We start from the raw sequence: 20,620 nt of genomic DNA on the forward strand, positions 1-20,620 counted from the left end.
TGGCCCCAAACAATGCTATTTGAAATGCAGTCATGTGCAGTTCAGAGTTCAGTAAAGTGTGTATATAAGGTGAAGATGAGTGATAATGTCATTGTTGAATCAAATATTTAATTGGTTATTAATACAGTGAATTCTTATTTAATAAAGTGACTGTTTATATAGGCAAAAATCTTCAGGTTCACACCACAAAAAGAAATGAGAAGTTATGACATAAATTCTTGCTTCAAAGACTATTAATATAGAAAATAAAATGAAACTGACATAGTTTCAACCAAGTATCACAACCAGCTCACAAGCTTAGTTTGCTGTTTGTTTATCTCCACAGCTTTTGACATTTATTAAAACAGCATTAAAAAACTTTCACTTTTTGGATTTAAATTTACGTATGACCTTTAAAAATTTTGAAAGTCTTCACAAGATGTATATTTTGAAAACCTTGCTATATATATATATATATATATATATAAGTTCTGAAGTAAAAGGGTATAAAAAAAATCATGACATTTCAATAAAAGAAAGAATTTGAAGGGAAATCTTTCAAAAAGAATTACTATATAATGAAATAGTTTGTAGATAAATGTATGGAATTCAAAGTCAACTACATCCTACAAGAACCACCATATATTTAAATTGCAGTTTATTTACCAAATCTTTTAGCAAAATGAAGGAAATTTATATTGATTTCAAGATTTTCCTAAATAAATAAATAAAAATTTATTTCTGTAGGAAGGAAATTAATCAAACCTTTTTTGAAGTTTCTTTCTACAAAAATATTTCTGGACGCAAACAATAAGAGCCAAAAAAACGATAGTTTGTAAACATCAATAATGGTATCTTAACACATGGGCAATTATAGCCTCAGATTTATAAGAGAAAGTTAATTCTGAAGATTATGATTTCCCCCAGACCATTACTAATATAAAAAAACAACTGGAAGTTGAAAATGAGATATAAACTTGTTTTTCCAGGAATTTAATACATCAAAGGTACCTACTATATTAATATTTAATGAGAACAACCTGTATATCAAAAATAACGAAAGGAATGAGAACAGCTAAATAGCATTCTGTTACTGTAAGGGAATGATGGCATAATGATAATGTGTGAATTTTCACACATCATTGAAAATACATAACGACTTTAACCACATAAATAATAAACTGATATGGTCATGACATCAATATGGCAATTAGAAAAATATAACAATAATGGATTTCCAACATTAGTACATAACCACAATTGTTGGGTAGACTACAGTTGACAATATTGTACTCCAGTTCTTGACTGGTAATTCAGGTAATGGTGCTTATTTTATCAACCCCAGATAGATGAAAGGGAAAACCAGCCTGTAAAGGGATATGACTAAAAACAGCAGCACTTGACTGATTCTTAATAATTCTTTTCTAATTTTGGCACAAGGCCTGCAGTTTTGAAGAGGAGAGACAAGTCGATTACATCAACCCCAGTACTTCATTGGTACTTCTTTTATTGACTTCAAAAGGATGATTCTGCTAGCTTGCTCCCTCAGCAACCACAACAATAATAATAAAATTTATAATGCTTACTTTTTGATTAGAGTGAGGTGCAAATTAATAAATGAAAAAAAATTAAATTCAAAACTCCTCCAAAGTAATTTGACATGTCAGTAAGGTTTTGCATTTTTATTTCTCTTAAATTTTTAGGGTGGCCTACAAGAAATATTTTAGTGCACTTGTGTGCATGACTTTGGTTGTAAGGCTGTGATTAGATCTATGCATGCACCATACATAGATGTACACAGACATATCTGCAAATAATATATGTACACATATGCATATGTACATATATATATATACATATATTTAAAGATCATAACTAAAAAGTTTGAGTTAGACTAGTGTACAAGTTTTGTATCACACATACTGAGAAAATGGGGAGCATGTAATGGCTTGTAGCATCTTGTTTCCAAGTAAGGTACTGGTTTTTAGAATGACAAACAGCTCAGTTTTTGCAGCAGATTAAACAAAGCTGCAATCTATGTGACAGAGTTATTACTTAAGCAGAATAGAGACAATTAGATGTGTTTTTGAGGCAGATATATTAGCCAGAGGTAGCAACACTAATTCAATATGCAAATGTGAATTTACAAATGAGAGTTATGCTTCTCTGGAGATTTGACAATGCAATCCGGTTATATAATTTACATTATATAACTCATAATAATTTTTTATTAATGAAATATGTGTAAGATGATGTAACTAAATATTTTACAAACAAACTCTCCTGTTTTTTGCTTTGTTTTGTATATCTACTCTGGGAACACTCAACTGGATTGTAACCAAATGATACATGGACTGTAACATGAGTCTACCTCATGGTTTTCCTTCAGTTATACAGGAACACACATGGAATTCTAAACAGTGGTTATTTATGATGTAATTTAAATTGCACTATATAAGTATGTGAGTGAATTGGGTGCAAGCTAGTACATTCAAACAGAAATACTGTTATTAATGTGCAGCTAAGTTATCTCCCCATACATCAACATCCATTTTTGCATATTTATATCTTAGAAGAAAAAATGAAATAAGAGCCCAAAAAAGTACTGGGAGTTGATATTATCTAAAACTTTTTAAGGCTGTGCCTCAATATGGCCACTGTTTCTGAAATCATTAAAAATAAAAATAAAAGAATATATACACAGATGAATTTTGTGAAAAATATTTTTGTCAATTTCATTGCTAGAGCTGTGAAAGAAATGGGAAGAATTGTCTATCCTCCAAAGCTTGTTTTTTAACCAAGAAAGTTTTGCTGATTCTTAACACATTGGACAGCAAATGCCTGGAACTGTTTTAGGATTGCTGCAAGTTGCTCGTGGACATATTTCTTTCTCACATTCCACTTGGCCATTCTGTAAATAGATTTCAAAAATAATTACACAAGTGGAATAGAATTGATACCAAACACCAAAATACTTATTTTTATTGATGTAAACTACAAGATTGAATTCAAATTGGTGATCTTTTACATGGTTTCAGTCATATGGCCATGCTGGAACAATGCTTTTAATGGTATGGCTGATTGTAATATCATCTACTACTTTGATATACTGGTATTACATTTAAAATTCAGGTCTAGCCATCAAATCCTAATGTCTTAGACTTTAAAAGTTTAGTTTTTTTTAGATATTTTATATTTTTATCGGTTTCAAATTTTTTGTCACAAGGCCAGCAGGTGTGGAAGAGGGGCTAAGTTGATTAAATCAATTCCAGTGTTCAACTGGTGCTTATTTTATTAACCATTAAAGGAGGAAAGACAAAGTTGACCTCAGTGGAATTTGAACTGAGAATATAAAGACAGACAAAATGCCACTAAGAATTTTGTCCAGCATGCTAATGATTTTGCCAGTTTGCTGCTTTATTTCATACTTTATATTTTTTATTGTAAAGTATTAATGTATTACTGTAGAAATTATATGACTTATTAAATATGGTCTCGGTCAAACAACTTCATAGTTGGGCATTCAGTACGCTTTTTACACAAAGTTCAGTTCATCTGTCTGTCATAAATAGTAGTAAGATTATCTAAGAAAGTTAACTGAGATAGATGGCATCTTATCCAAATTATGTATTGTTTACATAATACAATGAGACTGGAACTAAATATTGGCTTCTAAAAGACTCTTGAGGCTTAGATATTTATATCTTCTACATTATATTTTGGGTCACTGAAGGAGTTTATATATATATATATATATATATATATATATATGGAGTGTTTCTTTTTGTATTGCCTAAAGGCCTCTGGGAGAATTTTAGTTCAGTATGCAAATTGATGGACCTCTTGTTAATAATTTTCATATCATATTGTTTGATATTCAGTTACATCATGGCGTGTGTGATGTAATGAGAGCAAACAGATAGCTGTAGCAAGCTACAGTAAAACTAGAGGACATTAAAAAGCATATAATATTGTTGGTTGCTCTGCTTATGCAGACTCCCATGAGTCAATCTTATTATTATGAATTAGCAAGAAATTAAAGGAATATAAATTAAATTCTGTATTAAAGAATAGAAAGCAATAGTTACAAAAGAAGGTGAATTTGTGACTCTAGTCAGTATATATAAGCCATTGTGTGTGCTGACTGAAATTATGTGATTATGTGACATACCTATCAGTGTGGTATGCATTTAGACCTCACCAAATAAATCTATTTAAAATATTGCTTACCTTGCATTTACACACTTGGCAATCATTCACTTTCCATTCTTCAGAGTTAGAATATCTTTTGCCATCAGATCCTACACATGTTGAAAGACTTGATTGTTGCTTTTGCAGTCCAAATACCTGTAAAAAAAAAAAAATTCTGTTATGTAATATATTATTTCCCAGAAGTAAGTGGAAAGGTATGATACAATAGTATATATCAAAAATATGAATAAAGAGAAAGCAGTGTATACATATTCAAAATATAATAAATTTTGTTTCCAAAATAAAACAATTCACTATCTAGGGACTGATAAGAAAGTATGACTACTATATTGTTGTTATTTAGTCTCAATAAATTCATTCCATGACATTAGAGGTAAATACTGGCCTATAAGACTCCTAGCAAACAGCTTTGAGTCTCTTGGCAAATTTGAAAATGAAAATATATATCTGTCTTAGGATGACTAATAATAACTATATAGTAATCACATTTTCTGGTTAGTGCTTAGATACTGAATAATTTCATGAATCATTATTCAGTCCTAAATGAGTAGGCTTATGAGTAGGCTTCAGTCCTAAATGAGTAGGCACACTCTTTTATTTGGAGAACTGGCCAATTCAATAATTATATATTTTTAAAAAATGAGGTGAAACAGAAAATATCCTCAAAGGGGAACAACTCTCTAGCACACATTTACGACTAAGAAAAAGAAAAAAAAGATTAAAAAAACGAACGGTTTCTCATTGTCGGTCAACCTGCTAGAAATGACAGCCACTTCGCCCTCAAATCCCTACTTAATCTCTTAACAAGACACATTCGATAATATAGTCCAAGACAGACTATGCCAAGTAAAAAAATAAAAGACCAGATGGGAAAAATTAGAAAACTTCTAATCATAGGTCTACTCGGTGTGCTGATTTTAGACTAAACAACAAATGACAAATACACAAAATTCCTACCAAACACAAATGAATAAAATATGTGAAAAGTTTTTTGTTTTAGTTAAGCTGCAAAAATAAAAGTTATCGCAATATTTAGTTTACATTAAATATATTTTCAATAAGTCTATAGAATAAGTGGATGGGTATTCTTGCTGATGTCAAATGAAACAATAAATATACAAAAACTGTTAAGCCATAAGTAAAAGATTAAGTTAGACCTGAGTTCAAGTTCTATATCAAATATGCTGATAAAGAAATGAGTATGTTATCAATTGTATGCAGAAAGCTGATGTTAATGTATGTAAATAGAAAATGTATGCAAAATATCAGTGATTAAATAGGGGTGGTGTAGTATTGTATGGTATTAAGTTGAGGCTTTTTGCGTTTCTGAATTTAAACCCTACCAAAGTTAACTTTGTCTTTCATCCTTCTGGGGTTGATAAATAAGTACTAACGAAGTTCTAGGTCTGATTTAATCTACTATATTCAGTCTTCAGTTTGATGCCTTATCCCCATGTCAGAAATCAATGTTAGGGTTGAGATAATTAAAGAATAAAAGGATCTATTTTTGTGTGTATTAAGACAGTACATGTAATAACATGTGCTTCAATTCCCAAGCGATTGATAACAAATATTAATAGTGTTATGTATGATGATATTATGCCCAGGGTAGATTTACCCTACTTTAATTCATTCCATGAAATTAGAGTTAAATACTAGCCTTTAAGAGCAGTAGGAGATTTTAAAATGATTTACATAGTCAACAGTTAGTGGATACACATAAAAAGGTAGTTTGTAGCAACTATAGTTGTGGTGAATAAATATTTCAACAACTAATAATAATTTGGTACATACTTGTTTCCTGAGTTTACGAACCATTCTGTCAAGATTCTTAATAGTTTTTTCCATGCCTTCTACTCGAGTGTCAAGGTGTGAAGATTTCTGATTACTTTTATAGAAATAACTAGTATTAGCTGGGCTCACTGGTTGATCACTTAAAAACTGTGAGTCTCTTGGCAAATTTGACGATGTAAATAGTTGTCTGTCTTCTGGGTAACTGTGGAATGATCGACGGCTACTATAAAAACTGGTGATCGATTGGAATTCACCCGATTTTTGACAATCTGAAATACAATAAAAATCATTACTCATTCTTCATGAAGAATTAAAATGTAAATTATCGTCAGTAGAGAACAAATTGGTGCTGATACACCTAAAGTAGCAAGTTATCTGGTTAGTTATGAAATGAGTAAATCTTTATGGAAATGAATCACTACAATGCCACATGCTGTAAAATATTGGTTGCTGTGTAAACATCACTGTATCACAATATCAACCAGACTGTTGGATATTGTTATACACCACTGATCACAATGTGCTTCCTCACATTGTTGTAGCTTTCAAATGATGCTACCCTGCTACCTAAGCAGGCAGACCAACAATCCCCCTGAAAGGGATGCAAGTTTGTCACAGGGTTACCCATTTACTATTGGGTGAACTGGAACAATGTGAAATGAAGTGGTTTGTACAAGAACACAATGCACCACTAGTCTGGAAATTGATCTTGCAATTGTGAATGCAATACCCTAACCACAAGGCCACACATCATAATGTAAACATTATGTAGGACAATAGTAAGAGCTGTAATTTTACAAACCACACATTGGAAGACATTAGAGCTGAGATCTTGTAAAATATTTTAGCATTACATGATTACAATCAAAAGTGTCCTAACATAAAAAATACAAAATAGCTAAAGAATTGTACAATTCAACATTTGAGTATTTATTAATAGCATGAATTCAGCTTTTGATTTGCCTTTCCAAGTCACAAATTCAATGGAATTCTTTAATGATAATAAAAACTTAGGTGGGATTATCTTATCATAATGTCCAACCCATGTCAGCATGGTAGACAGCCTTTAGCTGATGATGATGGTGACAATGACGATGATGTGCAACCAGAATTTTGAAAGAAGTTTCTATGAAACTAGTTTTTAAATGTCAAATGGCTATGGGGGTCCATCAAAATAAAATAGTAATCAAAAAATGGTTGAGAACCATCGTTCTAAATGCATTATTTATAATATTCTACTTTTCATAACGTTTGCTTTAAGTGATCTTCATCTATGGAACAAAATTGAAAACATAATCAAAATTTTGAACCTAATGAAACAAGTTTGAGTGTTATGTTTTAAGCAGTCTTAACTATGGAACAAAACTGATGACACGATCAAAACCTTTTGCATAAAGAAGTGGTATTAAGAAAATCCATAAACTTACACATCAAAACAGAAACAGGAAACATAATAAAATGTGGAACTTCCACAAGTTGGCAAATCATATATAGTTGTATGTGATTATATTCAGTGTAAAAATGTCATATATATAGTTCTGTTGTTATGTTCATAAAAATATTTCAAAGTAACTGGTGGAGTGAGTCAGTGGACTAGCTACAACTCCTGGTCACAGCTAGCTCTTTTATGTTGCTAATACATGTTTCCCTTCACCCAATGAAATCAAAGGGGCTAACTACCTATTGGTATATGTCTCTGTTCATGACAGTTAGATAATTGACTGTATTTATCACAATAATACCTGAGGTGAAATGAATATATACCCCATGATATAAACATACATCATAGTCATATTAAAAGATAATATGATTGTGATGTATGTTTATGTCATAAGTTTATATCAAGTGATTATATTGAATATAACACATGGAGATCATTAGGGGGCATTACTAAATGATATCTTATGGCAAATGAAGGCAACAAGCTGGTAGAATCATTATTATGCTGGGTAAAATGCTTAGTGGCATTTCATTTGCCTGCACGTTCTGAGTTCAAGTTCCACCAAGGTCAACTTTGCTTTTCATCCTTTCAAGGTTGATAAAATAAGTACTAATTGAGTACTGGGATTAATGTAATTGACTCACCCCTTCCCCAAAATAACTGGCCTTGTGCCAAAGTTTGAAACCAATATCTTATGGCAAATGATGAGTTTTAATTCCAACCGTTCAATAATTTAAAAGATGATTCTGATCAAGTTTGCATTAAACCACTCCAACAATAACAATAAAAATATAAAAGCAAAATAGGGAATTTAGCGTTAGCATAATAAAGTTGGCAGAATTTTGGTTTAAGCACTTCATATAACCCCTCATAACTTTTTAGATTTTAGAATTTTCAGAAAGTTTTTGTGAATTTGTGTTCTACACAATGGAATTCATATGATTATAGGGGGGGGGGGGGGTTACCTCCACTCTCACCCACATAAATCCTAAAAGTTCCACTCTTTTTTTAATATTTTTAAAAAATCACTTTAAAACATGGATACTCCAAATTTTTTGCTTAAATCCAAGCAATGAACCACCCTTGGGTGTATCATCATTCCATTAAATGTGTTTATGGGGAGAAAAATACTGGAAAACATTAATACATGTCAGAGTGACAAAGAAATGCAGAAGGTATCAGATGATTGTGAGATGTGCTAAAAATAACAACTAAATCACCCTTAAATCACACACAAATTTTTTTTTTCTTTTTTTCATAATTGTATGAATTCTTGTTTGTAGAAAATAAATTTCAAAAATTTTCTGAAAATTCCAAAAAATAAAAAAAGTTATGAGGATTTATACAGGGTGCTTAAACCAGAATTCTGCCATAAAGTTAATACAATTATTTTTTTTTACCAAAGCAACAATCTGACCACATCTTGATGTCAATTTTGGGAATTTTTTCACATGGCAAATATTCTGTTCTGTTCCTGACCATTTGGAAAACGTTTTTCTGAACCTGGTTAATATTGTCACTGTTGTCACATATGACACGAGCAAGAGATACTTGTCTCAGCTGGGTTAGTTGGTCAGCAGTAAACACACCAGGGTTTTCATACCAAAATCTGGAAACCACAAGATAAATATTGAAAGATCTGTCACACAAGGTTTAATGAATCAAGTTTAATCAAGCTGAAGTTAAGTTTGTACAAGGCAGCAGAAATATTGTCAGAGGATGCAAAGTATCATTACAGTATTGGATAGAATACCTCAAGTATTTGTTTTAGTTCTTTAGCACTCTGAATTCAAATCTGTGTGTGTGTGTGTGTGTGTGTGTGTGTGTGTGTGTGTGTGTGCGTGTGTGCGTGCGTGTGTGTGTGTAAGTATATATATGTACACACACACACACATATATATATATATGTCATGTTTGTCAATACTACCCCTGGAAGCAAATTAGTGCACCATTTTAGAAACACCCCAGGTAAAATGAATCTATGGATTAAAGTTATGGAAAGGTCAGGTATCCCCATAAAATCCCTGTTCTGTAGAACATACCCATTTGAAGGAAACCTCTGTACTGACAGGAACTGTATAATGTGTAAGGCAACCTCATAGATAAACTGCAAAATCAGGAATGCAGTCTATAGTATAAGATCTACAGAGGGATGGTGCAGAAACAGCACTATGATATACATAGGAAAAACAGCCGATAGCATAGGTGAGAAGATAAGTGAACATCGTCCAGAACTCAGAACTTGTCAGTGTTATACCGTGTTAAAATAGAGCATGAAGGCTCAGTAGATAACATCTCTGGCAGTGATCAGCCATCCCCATTCTACTGAATTCTATTTTCTAGCTCAACCCAACCTTAGTACTCCCACTATACAGATACTTGTTGCTAACAGGCTCTTTTTGTCTCATGTTGAGTACTGCACACAATGTTCTGGCATACCATAAACCCAGGGATTTATGTTAAGTAGGCTTTAGAGTCCAGCATTCACAGCCATATAATAACTGGCACTCCATTTGTCATGATGACGAGTTTTCCAGTTGATCTAATCCATTGAACAACCTACTTATGGAATTAATGTGTAAGTGACTGAGCATTCAATAAATGCATGTACCCTTCATGTAGTTCTCAAGGATATTCAGTGTGACACAGTGTGATAAGGCTGACCCTTTAAAATACAGGTACTACTCAATTTTACCAACTAAGTGGGCTGAAGCAATGTGAAATAAAGTGTCTTGCTCAAGGACACAACACACCACCAGGTATTGAACTCATGACCTTGTGATCATAAGCTGAATACCCTAACCACTTAGCCATTTGCCCTCATCAGTCAAGCTCCACAGTCACATAAGAAGCTGAACTTGATATGATGCAGGAGGTTAGAGTTCCAAATATTGGTCATGTTATTTAGAACCTACTATGCAAGTACCTTTCTTACTTTGAAGTCTTGCTGTGTCAAATTGACTAAGGAGCACAGATATGTGTGTCATACTACCTGGAAACCATAAATCTCTTCAATATAAGTTGTCTAGGGGATCAACAACAACAGCAACATGCCCTACCCTCACCAAGCTGAGAACCATACTGCACACTCCAGTTTATACATGTGTTGGTGTTGTTGTTGTTGTTGTTATTATTGCTTAGTTCTCGGCTGAACCTGGCTTTGATTAAAGCTGTCAACATTTCCCATTTCTTACATTATCAATATTCTCCTAAGGGTGCTGGATTGGCAAATTTACTAAAGCATCAGATGAAATGATTTGCAGTATTTAATTACAGCTCTTTAAGATCTAAATTCAATATCCAGCTGAGATCAACAGTCCTTTACTTCCCTCTAGGGTCAATAAATTAAATATAATGCCAGTCTAGTACTGGGGTGAGGGGTAGGGTGGGTCAATATAACTGACTGTTCTCCTCCTCACAAATTTCTATCCTTGTGTTTATGATAGAAATTTATAATTCCCTAAAGAAAGGCATGAACATGACAGTTTACTCTTTGATCTCTTGTGAAAATATTAGCTTGCATGGCCTAGTGGTTAGGGTGTTACACTCACAAATGTGAAATCATGATTTTAATTCCTAGACTGGGTGGTGCGTTGTATTCTCGAGCTTCATCTCACATTGCTCTGCAATCACTTTGGCACCTGGCACAAGGTGCACTGTGCACCTGTTCAGAAAAAATTGATTTGATAGAGAGAGTGAGCTCATGTACAGCACATACATTTGATCACAATAAACAAATCATCTGTGTAGGTTGTTCAGCAAAAACTGAACACCCATACATCATTTTCAACAAGAGAGTCCATCACCTAACTGAAGAAGACAAAACTGAAACCAGTTTTTCTTCTTTGAGATATTATAACACTTTTTCTTTATTAAAACTCTTTAAAAATAAAATGGAAAATTAAGATTCAAACCTGTCACCATCACGAAGTCTGCGGAATTGGTCAACAATAATGCACATAAATGTCGGTCCCACTTTTGAATTTTTTTTGGGAGTTTCACTTATTCCTCCAACAAACAGATCAATGTTATCTAAAGAACATGACAGAATGATTTTAGGCATTAACATAAGCCAGGACATAAATATAATGCAATATAAATAGATATTAGATATAAAATAGAAAATTTGTTGCTTCATAAAATGAGTTAACGGCTAAAAGATATATTTTTGTCATCAATTCCTTTTTAAATTGTGACAACACAACCCGAGACAATACCAAATGACAGTGTTCCATCACCATTGGAACCAAAAACTTTGAAGCCACCAAAAGAGAAGAAGAAATCAAATGACAGGAGAGAAAGGTTCGACAAAATCAACTTCATCCTCCACCAACATTGCCATGTAGTCAATGCCATCAACTTTTCTATGCAAGAGAAATCCAAATTCTTGGAGCTGGATTTTCTGTGGGGAGCATGGCCTTGCTTACCCCCAACCTTAGTTTGAGTGATCCCAAGAACAAGGCCTCTACCACGATTTTTAAGAAATGTGGTGGAAAACTAGCTCAGGAAGGCAGGGACACTACTCCTTGGGACTCCTTTCAGAGCCCCCTCTACCTAATGCCAGGAGAAAAACTAGAAGTAGTTGATAGCTTCTGTTACCTAGGTGACCAAGTCAGTAGCAGGAGTGGATGCTCTAAGAGCATAGTTGCTAGAATAAGAATAGCCTGGGCAAAGTTCAGAGAGCTCCTACTTCTGCTGGTAACAAAGGGCCTCTCACTCAGAGTGAAAGGTAGACCTATGATGCCTGTGTGCAAACAGCCATGCTACATGGCAGTGAAACATGCTGAGTACATGTTTAAGCTTGAAAGAAATGAAGCTAGTATGCTCCGCTCGATGTTTAATGTCAGTGTGCATTCATGACAGAGTGTAAGTGCCCTGAGAGAAAAGTTGGACATAAGAAGCATCAGACGTGTGCAAGAGAGACAACTGTGCTGGTATGATCATGTGTTGTGTATGGATGAGGACAGCTGTGTGAAGAAGTGTCACACCCTAACAATGGAGGGAACCTGTAGAAGAGGTAGACCCAAGAAGACATAGGATAAGGTGGTGAAGCACGACCTTCGAACATTGGGCCTCACAGAAGCAATGACAAGTGACCGAGACCTTTGGAGATATGCTGTGCTTGAGAAAACCCTGTAAGCCAAGTGAGATTGTAGCCAAGGCTGATGTCAGTGTCACATAACTGGCTCATTTAAAAGTACCCTTCAATCAATGGGTAATATGCTGTGCTTGAGAAGACCTGTTGAGTCAAGTGAAATTGTAGTCGAGGCCGATGCCAGTGCTACCTGACTAGCACCCATGCTGGTGGCACATAAAAAGTACCATTTGAGTGTGGTCGATGCCAGTGCCACCTAACTGGCTCCTGTGCTGGTGGCACATAAAAAGCACCATTCGAGTGTGGTTGATGCCAATGCCACCTAACTGGCTCCTGTGCTGGTGGCACGTAAAAAGCACCATTCAAGCATGGTCAATGCCAGTGCCACCTGACTGGCGCCTAAGCCAGTGGCATGTAAAAAGCACCCACTACACTCTCAGAGTGGTTGGCGTTAGGAAGGGCATCCAGCTGTAGAAACCTTGCTAGACCAGACTGGAGCCCAGTGCAACCTCCTGGCTTGCTAGTCCTCGGTCAAACCGTCCAATCCATGCCAGCATCGAAACGATGATGATGATGATGATGATGATGATGATGATGATGAGGATGAGGATGATGATAGGTACAAGCATGGCTGTGTAGTTAAGAAGTTTGTTTTGCAGTAACATGGTTTCAGGTTCAAGCCCACTGCAGGCTATCTTAGAATTGTATTGTCTTCGATCTTAGCTTTAGTCTGACCATTGCTTTGTGAGTGAAATTTGGTAGATGGAAACTGTATGGAAGCTTGCCATCTGTGTGTGTGTGCGTGCATGCACATGCACATGTGTGTATGTATACATGTGTGTATGTATACAATCATCATCATCATCATCGCTTAATGTCTGCCTTCCATGGGTTGGATGGTTTGACAGGAGCCAGTTAAGCAGAAGATTGCACCAGATTTATGTCTGTTTTGGTATGGTCTTTACAGCTGGATGCCCTTCCTAACACCAACAACCCCATAAAGTGACACCAAAACTAGAAATAAATATATGTTCTCTGTCTTTTTATCTCTTAAAGAAAATCTGCCTTCACCTCTTTTCTCTTCATTTCTCAAACCCCCCAACCACCATATGCTTCAATATCATGTTCAAATTTTCTCTCCCCTCTTCAGTTTTATCTTTTGGAACACTCATCAAAGGTTTTGGGTACAGAATTCTGTACAGAAATTTAAAACAGATGAGATGAAAATTTCAGTTCATGTAAGTTTCTTTTTTCTTTTTTGTTTTTTTTCTAATCCCTACTCTGTTAAATTGCAAAAAGATAAACCTGATGAAGAAAAAACATCAAGAAAAAAATGTTTTTTAAAAAAACTGAAGATTGTATTTGAACTGATGGAAAATGTATGTTTATATGGAATTAGAAATAAAAAAAAAAAAAACTAGAAATGAAATCAAAACTGGATTAAAAAAATTGGAAACAGAAATCAAAAACCAAAATAACTTACATGGAAAATGATAAAAATAATTAAATTAAAACAGATATTGTTAATGTTTTTATATATTAAAAAAAAAAAAACTGAATAGAAATCAATTCTTATTTGAATAGTAAAAAGAGAAATATTTTAAGTTAAAGTAAGGACTGAGGTAATATATTCTCAACTAGACATTTTTTAGTTATTTGCTGCTTTACCACCATCATATCATTGATTTTAGCGATGTTGCTCAGAAAAATAGTAAAATCTCTTCTGTTCTGTTACTCGAACAGCCCCCAGTCTCAGATCTGTTTTTGGATAATATGCAAGACTATCTGACAGATAAATTTCCTTGTTGGAGACAAGACTGTGAATTCAACCCTGCAAGTATACAATTCTTTTGTCAATTTTACAGTGCAACTGATGCTGCCAGCTAAGCAGATATGGCTATTGAAAGATAAGTACCTTGATCTGGGAACATAACACTGTGCAAGTGATAAGATGCAAATCTCTCACTTTTCAGCTTGTTTTCTGTCTCTTTTCTATTGTTAGTATTATCTTTTTCTATCTTTTACTTGTTTCAGTCATTGGACTGTGGTCATGCAGGGGTATCACTTTGAGGGGCTTAGTTGGCCCCAGTATAATTTTTTAAGGACTATCGCATATTGTGTCAGTCTCTTTTGCTGAACAGGTAAGTCACAGGAATGTAAACAAACTAGCACTAATTGTCAAGCAGCAATGGGGACAAGCAAAACCACATGCACACACAGAGACTTCTTTCAGTTTCTTAGCCACACAGTAACACTTGCACTTATTATTATTAATATTTTCAGGGCTTCTGAGAGTGATGGAAGATGTGGAGAAAATTACATCAAAGCAGAAACCTAGCCTGGATGCTTGCAAGTGAATAGGATCCTTTAAAGACATCTAAGAACCAGGGGATGGTATTAAATCTATCAACTAAGAACTTGGAATGCTAAGAGCAACAACAAATACCATAGGGAATCTATCTAACATTTTATCAATTCTTCCAATTCTCTATATTAGATTGGTGTCATTTTATCGACTTCTAAAAGGAAGAAAAGCAAACCTGACCTCAGAAGAGAGGAACAAATACCACAAAGCAGGTTGTCCTCCTCTCTAACAATTCTCCTAATTTGTAGTCTGTTATACCAATTCACCACCTGTCAACTAGATCATCCTTGCTCTAAAAGTAGCAGACATATATGATAAGGTAATTGCAAGAAAAGTCAACTTATGGTAAATAATACTAACCTGGATGTCTATAGAGATTCTCTAAATGAAATCGTATGTTTGCATCAGGAATTTCTTTTCTTAGGTCAATGAAAGAAGTGGCTTTGTTCATCCCACAAAAAGCTCTATATTCATTGTAGCTGGGAAGACCATGGTCTCTACCTCGCTGAATGTTTAAGGAACCTAGATCTTGTCCAAGTGAATTAGCTAAAACAAACAACTTTTCGGTCAGCTCAGAGTTAAACATTTCTTCAGGCATTTGCTTTTTTGCAGGAACAGCAAAAAGACCGCGCAACAAGGGATCAATGCCACCCTCTTCCACTACTCTGTAAGGAGAAAAGAAGGCTTTATGGAGTGGCAAGTTCCCACTTCTGATTGGCTGGAATTGTTCATTCAATCGATAAATAATAGGCTGAATCAGAGTGTGTCCTACACGAAAAGCTGCTGTTGAAAATTCATTAGATATTTTGGGATCAATCTGAGGATCATAGCCTTTATATTTTCCAAGAAGTTTCATGCCTTTAGGGCCCAAGATATCAGGAAGCCAGTGTTCATATGTAATGTGTTGCATCATGGCACCAACTATTTTTCTGCTTTCATGGTACAAGAGAGTGCCATCCCAGTGTGGATTCAACTGAATTAACTCTGTTGCAATCTTGTTGTGCTGACGAAGCCACAAAGTATGCATTGCAGTTAGGGCCAACTGTTCATTAGCTCGATGGTCACCAGCAAGAAAACAAGGAAGATGTCGTTTTGTTGCTTCTAGTTGGCAGTCAACGTTTGCCAATAAGCCATTATTATCAAATGGTAATAGAGCTTTTCCATCTGGTGAAGCTCCAACCTGGAGTAAACCACGACTTGATGTAAGGTCTCTTAGACTAGAAGCATCCTCAAAAGTACTACCATACACATTAGACCCATCAATAAAAGCTGTTATAGCATTCAGCTGTTCACGTGGAGCAAGTGTATTGAAGAAAATTGATGTTCCACCTGAATTACAGATAGCGCTTGACCTAGAAAAGCCCAAACATTCACGATTTCGAATGCGCTGATCATTCAAAGGAACTTGAATTGGAAAGCAAGGGTAATCATTTGTGCAAGTTTCATTACATCCTCTGCCATCACTAAATCGAGCATTACTGATAGATTGGGGAGCTAAATCCATATCATGGTCTACAAATTGGCCCCATTGCATCAACATATGTGTGCTAAGGTCATCATCAGTCACATGGTTGGAACCAATAAGGACAGAGGAGACAAGCCGAGGGCTTGGTAATGGAATGCCATTATATTCTTTTGAAGGATTCCAACCTAAAGAAAAAAAATTAAAGATAAAGTTAAAAATTTTAATTTTGATTTCACAATATAAATGTACTAAAATATTGCAGACAAGTTCAAGAATTTAAACAAATAAGGAAGTGTTATTACCTACTGGTGTATTGAAACCATTTTCATAACGAGGAGGAAGAAGACGCCGAAAGGCTTGGTTGGAAGCTCCAGATGCTGGATTAAGCAAATTGTTACATGTGCCATCAAAGGAACGATATTTCTTGTGAAAACACATGTCAGAACAGTCAATATTTGGATAACGCCGGAAACAACCAGATAGATTTGCAATTAATTGAATATGTTCAGGTGACAACAATTCCCGATAAGACAGCTCTGGAAAATTTAAACAGAAGTAGATAACTTTCAAAATTTTTAAACTAGTTGATTAACTATATTGATGAATTCATCTTAAAAAGATGAAAAGTTGAATCTAAGAAAATGTGATTTTCTGTGTGATATAATGACTTTTTCACCAAAATATTAATAAAAGCCCACTGCAAGTGTTTAACTTTTTTTTTTTGTTTCAATTTGCTACATATTGATAACCTTCATCTAGGTGTAAGACACTAATTATACAGAATATACAGACTGGATAGTGAAGGTGCATGGCTCAGCCACTTGTATGTTAATTTCATGAGCAGGCTGTTCTGTTGATCAGATGTACTGGTTGTAACTGACTGAGTCCCACAGAATGCCTTGAAGTTTGAATAGAAGTTGCTATTAACTTATTTAATGCAAGGAGAATTAAAAACCTGACTAGAAATAATTATGCAGTGGAGTGGAAGAAACAATATTTGTCAATTACTAATATTATTTTAATTATTTTGGCAAGTGTGGGGACAACTGACATGTTTTGGTATTATTACGACCTCATCAGCAAAGCAGGGATTTCACTGCTCATGCCAAAGTAGTTATGGAAGAATCACAAAGTAAAAATGTTCAAAATTGTATACCAGTTAGTATAGAAAGATTAGAACTATTTGGAGAATAAATAATTCAGAAATGTCATCTGCAAGAAAAACAATACTTTATTGTTGATATATTTAATGCAGAAACCATGAAAGGGCTCATCAAAAATAATTATGTAGTGAGGAAGAAACAATATTAGTCAATTTATTTTAATTATTTAGGCAAATATCAGAGACAGTGCTGAAGATATTTGTGCATTAGTATAATCTCACCAACTTTTTAAAGTCCCCTGCATTAAATATGTCAATAATAAGGTAACTATTGTTTACAATGTGAATGATATCACTGAGTTATATAAAGCAGATTCAAACACAGATGAAGGTCACAGCATCATCAGTTAATAAAGTCAATATATGAACCTTAAGGTAATTAGGCTATTAAGTATTTTATTCTGGTACATTATTATTTGAGTTAAACTTTTGGCATTAAATCCAGCATGAGTCTTATTGAGTGTCAGTAACAGTTGGGGAATGAAATATTTACTGGCTCTGAAAAGAAGGGTCAGTCTTTGGATAATGGTCCTAGCTATGCTAAGAATCTGGTTTCATCTTGTGAAATTGTTGAGAGGATTTCATAAGGCAAGGCCCTATGTTTGGAGCAACTGTGAGGGCTCTGAGTTGTGTTCGTGTTTAGGAAAGAGGACGTGGTGGTGCTTTCTTGATATGAGCAATGATTGAGCTACTTTGCTTGTTTTGCCGTGTTGTATGTATGTATGTATGTATGTATGTGTGTGTGTGTGTGTGTGTGTGTGTGTGTGTGTGTGTGTGTGTGTGTATAGAGAGAGAGAGAGAAAGAGAGAGAGGTATTTTAGGTTTTTTTTGCAATATTTATATTTACATGGATATATAAGTCATTTTTTTAAAAACTTGTTTTTAAGTTTACTTTATTCTGTACTTTTACAGAACTCTCAGTGTACTGGTGTATGTGTTTGTAATGGTATGGTCATTTGATGTCTGTGGTAAATGGACTGCTGTTTACACTTACCATGATCTTCTAAATTATATTTATATCCTTCTCTAACATGTTCATAAATGATATCAAGAGTTTGCTCAAATATTTCTTCAGCTTTTGCTAATTCAAGAGCCTCAGCTGATGGATATCTGACAACTGAAAGTAAGTCATTGATCGTGTAAGTTTTCTTCCTGTTAAACAGATGATCATAGGTAACATTTGCAGCAAGGTTGATTCTGTTGATTGCTTCGTCAGTTGAACTTGCTACCAACTGATGGCCAATATTCACACCACGTCTAGCTGAAACAACATTGAATGCAGAGATAAAAAAAAAATTGGTATCTACCATTATTCAGAAACAAAGTGCTATTAGAAGTGAATATGCAGCAAAATATATAAACTTCAAATCTTACAAGGGACGCTTTACTTGGTCACTTGACATTTTAGTTAAAATCAGCCTGAAATCAAATATTTCCATCTTAGAAAAAAAAAGAAGATACACAATATAAATTAATCCTAGATACAGGCAGTCCTCTATCTTGGGAAATACTTGATGCATCATGAAAAAAGCATGGAAACTGAATTTCTAAAGCTTAAATCATTAACTCACATAAGAAGTATCTTGAGAGAAAAGTTGACCCTAAGAAGCATCAGTTGTGGTGTGCAAGAGAGACGATTGCACTGGTATGGACATGTGGCGAGAATGGATGAGGATAGCTGTGTGAAAAAGTGCCACACCCTAGCGGTTGAGGGAACCCGTGGAAGAGGCAGGCCCAGGAAGGCCTGAGATGAGGTGGTGAAGCACGACCACCAAACATTAAGCCTCACCGAGACAATGACTTGTGACCGACACCTTTGGAAATATGCTGTGCGTGAGAAGACCCAGCAAGCCAAGTGAGACCAAAATGCAAGGCCTCTGCCAGGGATGTAGCCAACCCACTTACGCGTAACATTCCTTTCATTGGACACTACACTCCGCTTGCGAAGACCTGTTGAGGCAAGTGAAATCGAAATCGAACTAAATTTGTAGACTGACACCCATGCCAACATCTCTTTCATTGAACACTGAACTCGGCTTGTGAAGACCTGTTGGGGCAAGTGAAAGTGAAATTGTGATGGCACCTGTACAAGTGGAGCACTAAGAGCACTGTCCGAGCGTGATTGTTGCCAGAGCGGCTGTCTGGCTTCCGTGCTGGTGGCACGTAAATAGCACCATTTGAGCGTGATCGTTACCAACGTCGCCTTCCTGGCACTTGTGCCAGTGACACGTGAAAAGACATTCAAGTGAGATCGTTGCCAGTGCCGCTGGACTGGCTCCTATGCAGGTGGCATGTAAAATACACCATTTTGAGCGTGGCCGTTGCCAGTACCGCCTGACTGGCCTTCGTGCCGGTGGCACGTAAAATCACCCACTACACTCTCAGAGAGGTTGGCATTAGGAAGGGCATCCAGCTGTAGAAACTCTGTCAAATCAGATTGGAGCCTGGTGTAACCACCTGGTTCACCAGTCTTCAGTCAAATCATCCAACCCGTGCTAGCATGGAAAGCAGACGTTAAACGATGATGATGATGATGATGATGAAGAACAGAACCCTAATTAATATACTTAGGGTTCTGTTCTCATTTGAGTTACTACGTTTTTTTTCTGACATCCCAAAGAAACAGGACATATCAATCATCATATATCTTGCATTTTATCAATGGAAATGATTCCAGTAATTGAATGTATACACTTGGCCCATGACACAGAATGAGGATATGAGGATAATTAAGCTTAATAAACATATTTACTGATACAATTGTTCAGTGGTATTTTAATGATCAATAATAAGTTTTTCTTTAAGAATTATCAAGAGTTTGCTGAACATCACACATCTTTTCTTGAAAAAGGAGTCTATAGCATTGTGGCATGATTATCAATAGTTCTATGAACATTCAAAATTCTTTCTGCATTTGAGTAAAGTCCTTGTATGAATTTTAAGAAATATCGAAGTTCTGAATTGTCTTCTTCACCACTGCTGCCCACCCTACCAACACCACCACCCTCATTTTCTCTCTAGCATGTCAATCAATTTCACTGGTGATAGGCCCTGAATGAGAAACATATTTAGTTCATTCATATCTTCACTTGTGACTTACAAATTAA

General features: G+C 35.1%; 1 protein-coding gene and 1 long non-coding RNA gene across 2 annotated transcripts in view; one reads left to right on the forward strand and one right to left on the reverse strand.

Moving 5' to 3' along the window:
- Window positions 1-620: 620 nt before the first annotated feature.
- LOC106877351 (peroxidasin homolog) overlaps window positions 621-20,620 on the reverse strand; it is a 117,268-nt gene continuing 97,268 nt past the window's right edge. The window contains exons 15-22 of the mRNA XM_052967102.2: window positions 18,508-18,774; window positions 16,654-16,887; window positions 15,247-16,536; window positions 11,341-11,458; window positions 8,827-9,035; window positions 5,986-6,254; window positions 4,210-4,326; window positions 621-2,890 (exon numbers count right to left, since the gene is read on the reverse strand). Of these exons, the coding sequence (XP_052823062.1) occupies window positions 2,798-2,890; window positions 4,210-4,326; window positions 5,986-6,254; window positions 8,827-9,035; window positions 11,341-11,458; window positions 15,247-16,536; window positions 16,654-16,887; window positions 18,508-18,774 (2,597 nt within the window). The 3' untranslated portion in view covers window positions 621-2,797. The remainder of the gene's footprint in view (window positions 2,891-4,209; window positions 4,327-5,985; window positions 6,255-8,826; window positions 9,036-11,340; window positions 11,459-15,246; window positions 16,537-16,653; window positions 16,888-18,507; window positions 18,775-20,620) is intronic.
- Window positions 13,671-17,059, forward strand: LOC149136063 (uncharacterized). The gene is made up of 2 exons (XR_016241522.1): window positions 13,671-13,759; window positions 14,805-17,059. It is a non-coding gene; the product is annotated as an uncharacterized LOC149136063 (long non-coding RNA).

The sequence above is a fragment of the Octopus bimaculoides genome, chromosome 4 (genome assembly GCF_046866305.1).
Source record: "Octopus bimaculoides isolate indiv1 chromosome 4, ASM4686630v1, whole genome shotgun sequence".
NCBI lineage: Eukaryota > Metazoa > Mollusca > Cephalopoda > Octopoda > Octopodidae > Octopus > Octopus bimaculoides.